This window comes from Dendropsophus ebraccatus, chromosome 12 (assembly GCF_027789765.1).
Source record: "Dendropsophus ebraccatus isolate aDenEbr1 chromosome 12, aDenEbr1.pat, whole genome shotgun sequence".
In the NCBI taxonomy this organism is placed as follows: domain Eukaryota; kingdom Metazoa; phylum Chordata; class Amphibia; order Anura; family Hylidae; genus Dendropsophus; species Dendropsophus ebraccatus.
Genome location: NC_091465.1, coordinates 83,258,708 through 83,265,852, shown reverse-complemented (window position 1 = coordinate 83,265,852; position 7,145 = coordinate 83,258,708). Strand labels below are relative to the sequence as shown.

At 46.8% G+C, this 7,145-nt stretch overlaps 1 protein-coding gene across 1 annotated transcript; it reads left to right on the top strand.

Annotated features, from left to right (window-relative positions):
• The first annotated feature begins 5,636 nt into the window (after positions 1-5,636).
• On the top strand, positions 5,637-6,869 carry LOC138768830 (uncharacterized). Its single transcript, XM_069946788.1, has one exon. It carries the CDS (start codon positions 5,637-5,639, stop codon positions 6,867-6,869), a length of 1,233 nt encoding a protein of 410 aa, XP_069802889.1.
• Positions 6,870-7,145: the final 276 nt, after the last annotated feature.

The window sequence follows — 7,145 nt, the reverse complement described above, 5'->3', positions numbered from 1 at the left end:
TCTGTGTGGGGGTGCTGCCTTGTGTCTGTGTGGGGGCGCTGCCTTGTGTCTGTGTGGGGGGCACTGCCATGTGTCTGTGGGGGTGCTGCCTTGTGTCTGTGTGGGGGTGCTGCCTTGTGTCTGTGGGGGTGCTGCCTTGTGTCTGTGGGGGTGCTGCCTTGTGTCTGTGTGGGGGCGCTGCCTTGTGTCTGTGGGGGTGCTGCCTTGTGTCTGTGTGGGGGAGCTGCCTTGTGTCTGTGGGGGCGCTGCCTTGTGTCTGTGTGGGGGCGCTGCCTTGTGTCTGTGTGGGGGGCACTGCCATGTGTCTGTGGGGGGCGCTGCCTTGTGTCCGTGGGGGCGCTGCCTTGTGGCTGTGTGGGGGAGCTGCCGTGTGTCTGTGGGGGTGCTGCCTTGTGTCTGTGTGGGGGAGCTGCCTTGTGTCCGTGGGGGCGCTGCCTTGTGTCTGTGTGGGGGAGCTGCCTTGTGTCTGTGGGGGCGCTGCCTTGTGTCTGTGTGGGGGCGCTGCCGTGTGTCTGTGTGGGGGGCACTGCCATGTTTCTGTGGGGGCGCTGCCTTGTGTCCGTGGGGGCGCTGCCTTGTGTCCGTGGGGGCGCTGCCTTGTGGCTGTGTGGGGGGCACTGCCATGTGTCCGTGGGGGCGCTGCCTTGTGGCTGTGTGGGAGGCGCTGCCATGTGTCTGTGGGGGCGCTGCCTTGTGGCTGTGTGGGGGCGCTGCCTTGTGTCTGTGTGGGGGCGCTGCCATGTGTCTGTGGGGGCGCTGCCTTGTGTCCGTGGGGGCGCTGCCTTGTGTCTGTGGGGGCGCTGCCTTGTGTCCGTGGGGGCGCTGCCTTGTGGCTGTGTGGGGGGCACTGCCATGTGTCCGTGGGGACGCTGCCTTGTGGCTGTGTGGGGGGCGCTGCCTTGTGTCTGTGTGGGGGCGCTGCCATGTGTCTGTGGGGGCGCTGCCTTGTGTCCGTGGGGGCGCTGCCTTGTGTCTGTGGGGGCGCTGCCTTGTGTCCGTGGGGGCGCTGCCTTGTGGCTGTGTGGGGGGCACTGCCATGTGTCCGTGGGGACGCTGCCTTGTGGCTGTGTGGGGGGCGCTGCCTTGTGTCTGTGTGGGGGCGCTGCCATGTGTCTGTGGGGGCGCTGCCTTGTGTCCGTGGGGGCGCTGCCTTGTGTCTGTGGGGGCGCTGCCTTGTGTCCGTGGGGGCGCTGCCTTGTGGCTGTGTGGGGGGCACTGCCATGTGTCCGTGGGGACGCTGCCTTGTGGCTGTGTGGGGGGCGCTGCCATGTGTCTGTGGGAAGCCTGAGTTGACTGGGCAGTGAAGAGAACAGGAGAGGCATTGTTGTAGTCATGGTGATGGCACTTATCAGAATTGGTACAGCCTCTCTAATGTAAGGGCACAGACACAGTGGCATTAATTGGGTACCCTGTAGTAATTATTATTATTATTTTTTTTTTTTCACATTAGCTGGTGTCCGAAAATTCTACAAATTTGCAAACTACAGTGGCACCTTGGTTTAAGAGTAACTTGGATTAAAGGGGTAGTGCGGTGCTAAAAAATTATTCACAGAATAACACACATTACAAAGTTATACAACTTTGTAATGTATGGTATGTCTGTGAATCGCCCCCTTCCCCGTGTCCCACCACCCCCACCCATGTACCCGGAAGTGTGTGGTGCATTATACATTACCTGATCCATGTCGAGGCCGTCCGCCATCTTGTGCCAAACGTCATCTTCGGACGGATGGCCGAATCCCTGCCGCCGTCCCCCCTCCGCCGCGTCACAACTGTGCTCAGCCACGATTGGCTGAGCACAGTTATGCTCAGCCGATCGCGGCTGAGCAGCTGATGACGCGGCCGCACAGCGCGGCTGACCCTCTGCGGTGGTTGAGACTCAGAGAATAGCGCGGCCGTCCACCACGCTATTCACTCAGTCTCTTACGGTTCCGGAACGCCTGATCCCCCGCCGCGGCCGCAGAGCTTGGACACGGTGCAGACTCTCTAATGTAAGAGCTTGGACATGGTGCAGCCTTAGATCCTTCTGACCAGAGAAGTGTAAAATATATACAGCAGGTATCTATTCAACTAATTATGTGGTAACATATATATATACCGACTCCAGCAGTTGATCATCACAACTCCTGATGAAGTTATGGTGGCATAACGGAACGCGTGGGGGGTAGGTGCTGTGTGCCAGGGGAGGTCCTGCCATTGCGGTTATTACTTTCTACATTATGATTTAGGTTATTGTGGTACGATTTGACATCTATATATATATTTTCTTTGAACACGTGTTATATACTGTATATTTTGATATATTTTGCTTTCATAATGTTTTTCTCTATGTACAGTGCATTATTGGCAGGACATTTATTGTGAGGGTTTTCCCTCGTCTGGCACATTACTTGTTGCCCTAAATATTGTAAGGGCACCTGTGTATTGACATCTTGGCCTTTCAGGCCTTTTTAAGTGGTTTTAACAATTTTGCTGTTGTTTGTTGGTTATAAATAAACTATGTTTGATAATTTGATATATTGAGTGTGGATTACTTTTGGTTAGTCTAGCCGCTTTCTTCTCTTGTTCTCTTCATGTCATATTTTGGCTAGCTACTGTCTTGCACCCCATTTTGCTATTGATATGAGATTGGCAGTGCCCACCACACTTACATACATAGTCAAGTGTAAAATATTAGTGGCACCTTTGACTATATCACTATATCTATCTATATGGGTCATTCGACCCAAAACCTTAGTGTGTCTTTACACTTGGCCACTTTATTTAGTCCTGATAGAACTCCAGGACTGGGGCCGCACGCATGGTTGGACCCACTTCTTATGTGGTAGGAGCGGTGGCCTGAGGCAGCTCAGGTTTGAACCAGAATAGCTACTGAAACAAGGAAGTATAACTTAGAGAAAGGTAGAGATTACGTAGAGTAGTTGGATGCAGCCCTAGGGAGTCGTGAAAAACATGAATACACAGGTCATAGGCTGTATCCGTGTTTTCCTGGCAGCCCTAGTGCGCCATCCAATTTTTCCAGTCAAATGCTGAACGTTCGGGCTCAGACGAACCCAAACATGCTCGAGGTTCACTCATCTCTAGCTGTAAAAAAAATGAGTAGCTCTTCCTCCTCAGGGAGAAAGCTTTTTACTGCTGCCGGCCGGGGACCGCTCCAAGATGGCGCCGTCCCTGGCTCTGCACTCGTTTGTTTTCGGCTGCAGCAGCCGCTGAGAAGAGAGATCAGTGTGTATATACTAGAAGTCCCCCAGGGGGGCTTCTAGTATATGTGTAAAAAATAAAAATAAAAAATAAAAAATATTGTTATTAGTAAAAAGCCCCTCCCCTAATAAAAGTTTGAATCACCCCCCTTTTTCCAGGTTTTAAATAAAAGTAAATAAATAAATAATAAATAAATAAACATGTTTGCTATCGCCGCGTGCGTAATCGCCCGAACTATTAATTAATCACATTCCTGATCTCGCACAATAAACGGCGTCAGCGCAAAAAAATCCCGCATTTTTGGTCGCATCAAATCCAGAAAAATGTAATAAAAAGCAATCAAAAAGTCGTAAATGTGCAATCAAGGTACCGATAGAAAGTAAACATTATGGTGCAAAAAATGACCTGACACCTCATACAGCCCCATAGACTAAAGGATGAAAGCGCTATAAGCCGGGAATGGAGCGATTTTAAGGAACATATATTTGTTAGCAATAGTTAGATTTTTTACAGGACATCAGATACAAGAAAAGTTATACATGTTATATATCGTTTTAATCGTAACGACTTGAGGAACATGCATAACAAGTCGGTTTTACCCCAGGGCGAATGGCGTAAAAACACATTCCCCCCAAATATTAGAAATGCGTGTTTTTTTTTTCAATTTCACCACACTTTGAATTTTTTTCTGGTTTCGCAGTGTACTTTATGCAAAAATTCAGCCTGTAATTGCAAAGTACAATTAGTGGTGCAAAAAATAAGGGCTCATATGGGTTTCTAGGTGGAGAAATGGAAGTGCTATGGCCTTTTAAACACAAGGAGGAAAAAACAAAAACGCAAAAACGAAAATTGGCCCCGTCCTTGAAGGGTTAAGGACTGTGCTTATTTTCATTTTTGCATTTTCGTTTTTTCCTCCTTGCCTTCTAAGAGCTATAACTCTTATTTTTCCAGCTACACGGCCATGTGAGGTCTTGTTTTTTTCAGGAACAGGTGTACTTTGTAATAGCGCCTTTCAATCTACCATAAAATTAATGACAGAACCCCCAAAATATATCATTTATGGCGTGAAATTGGGGGGGAAATGCAATTCCGCAAATTTTGGGGGTTTCGTGTTTAAGTAATGCACTGTACAGTAAAACTGACATGATGACATTATTTTTTAGGTCAGTCTGAATACAGTGATATGCAGGTTATATAGCGTTTCTAATGTTTTACTGATTTTATTTATTTTTTGAAATAGGTGTGATTACAATGGGCCTATTGTGACTCTTATAGCGCTTTTATTTATTCACCTACAGGGCTGTATAGGGTGTCATTTTTTGTGCCAGGATCTCTAGTTTTAATTATTATCATATTTGTTTAGATTGGATGTATTAATGACATTTTATTAATTTATTAGAGCGGGCGATTGCGCATGTTAAGACATATAATATGTTTATTTATTTTATTATTTTTGTGTGTTTTATTTACAAAATGAGAAGGGGGTAATTTCAACTTTTACTGGGGAGGGGCTATAGCACTTTTTTAAAAACATTTATTCATTTTTTTTAAACACTTTTGAAGTCCCTTTAGGGGACTTTTACATTGAAGCATTGGATTGCTCACGCTGATCACTGCTATGCAATCAGTGTTATCAGTGATCTTCTGATAACTTCTAAAAAACTGAAGACCTGACTGCACAGAGGAAGGTAACAGACCCCCAGCCATGAGGCTGTCAGAAGCCGGACCCTCCAGTCATTTTTTTTTTTTTTTACTGTGATTGGTTCGGGCCAATCTCAGCGATCCTCAGCTGAGGTAAGTGGTGATGGATCCCTGACTGGAGTCCTCTTACCACTCCCTTATGTCACTTAAAGTTAAAATGTTGCATGTGCGGTTGGGATAAGGACTTAATGGGATATTTGACCCAAAGTAAACTTCTCATATGTTGCTGACAGCCTATTCTTACTTTCTTTGCTCCTCCTGTGTCCTCCTACGTCATCTCTGGGTCCCTGGCAGAACGATTTTGTCTCTACTTCCAAGACAGACTTGTCTGGGGGTAAGAGCCCACTCAGCCTATCACTGGCAGTGGCACTGATCTATCTCGATCAGTGATTGGCTGAGCGGGCTGTCACCCCCAAACGAGTCTGTCTTGGAAGTGGAGGTGGGATCGCTCTGCTGGGGACCCGAAGATAATGTAGGAGGAGGCCAGAAAGTAAAGAATAGGCTGTTTGTTATGTACACCCGAAGGTCTACAACATATGGAAAGTTTGTTTGGGTGGCCTATAACTTTAGTGACTGATAGGGTTTCTTATTTTGTTTAAAAAATGAAATGACTCATTTTGGGAGGGGGGGGGAGGAATTAAAACCATAAGGTCTAATGTTATTTATTCTGCTTCATTATTACAGGAATAAAAAAAAAAATTATAATAAAGATAAAGATAAATTATATAAAGATAATGGAAAATTTTCAACATACAGAAAATGGAGATTCAGCGAGCTCATCTGATTCTGGTTTCTTCTCGGTCCCTAAGCTCACCGGGGGTGACATGTACCATGTGTTCATAAGCTTCAGCGGAGCTGACTCTACATGGGTGGAGCAGCTTATCCGCAAACTGGAGGCGACACTTCCAGACATTAAAATCTGTTTTCATAATCGGGACTTTACTCCTGGAAAGACGATCATAGAAAACATGACCGAGTGCATCCAGAAAAGTCAGAAGATTGTGATGGTGCTGAGCCCGGACTTTGTGCACAGTCGGTGGTGCCTCTTTGAAGCCAATCTCTCCATGTTCCAGGACTGTGGGTCACATAAAGCCATAGTCCCCGTCATGCTAAGGCCGTGCCCGATGCCGCTATATCTCAGCCATCTAACTTACTTAGAAGCTGAGGACGAGCAGTTCTTTGAGAAACTGTGCAACAGGCTACTGAGGAGTAACGCTAAGGAAACCGAAGACGTCTTGGTTCACTTCCAATCCTCTATACTATATGGCGGGAAACATCTGCTATCTCTGTCCGCAGTAAATGAACATAATCAAGAAGCTAGCAATGGAGCGTTCTCTGACATGTGTGTGCCGGACTCTCTCAAAGCCGTTGTGAAAGACCCGGAAATATACAAGAAAGCCATCCGCCTGATCAATGACACCCCACCTTATACTGACATTCTATTGTCTAACTGGAATTCAGCATTTCTTGCACTTTACTTTGTGTTCATGCTATTCTCTGCCATGTTTCTTTTTGGGTTTTTATGCGTTGCCTCATCTTGGATGTATGTTCTGCATTTACCAATGTCTGTTATTCCATCAGGTCATGCAGTGTATAAACTGTTTTACTTAGTACAGCATAGGTCCAAAAATATTGCCCAGAACATGAGCACAAAAACTGGAGAAGCCAATCTACTTCTAGCGGAAACCTCAGTCCTCGCTGGTTGTGCTTCTAAGTCCAGTTTGGTCTTTGTTTTTGTCTCTTTAAAAGAATGTGAAGACATGTTCCATATGGCCTCCGGGTCTGATACCGAACTGGCAGAATGTATGTGGAAAAAAGCCATGATCAGACATTCATCGGATTATGCTAACTGTCTGGCCAAGAAACACTTTCCGTGTGGTGACCCCCGACCTCCTGGGCATTTAGTAAATGGTATCTGCTTCTGCCAGTATGTGGCCATGCAGATAGAACAAGGCCACTGGCCATAACATCACCTACATAACCACTGTGAGTTTGGAGCAGCATCTGGCCTGGAGGTTGGGAGAAATTGGACATTTCACTACTAGGACATAAGTTCCATTCTACAAATCATAACTTTTAAAACCCCTTCACGTTCACAATCTACGTCCACATGCCCTGTGCAGTTGGAATGTATATATATGCTCCTGAACTGAAGGTGCCCGAGCGGTTAAATAGCTATCCTAGAAAAGGGAGTTAGGCTCAAGTTGGTTGGGGAAGGCTGGTGGAAGGGCGATTCCCCTAAT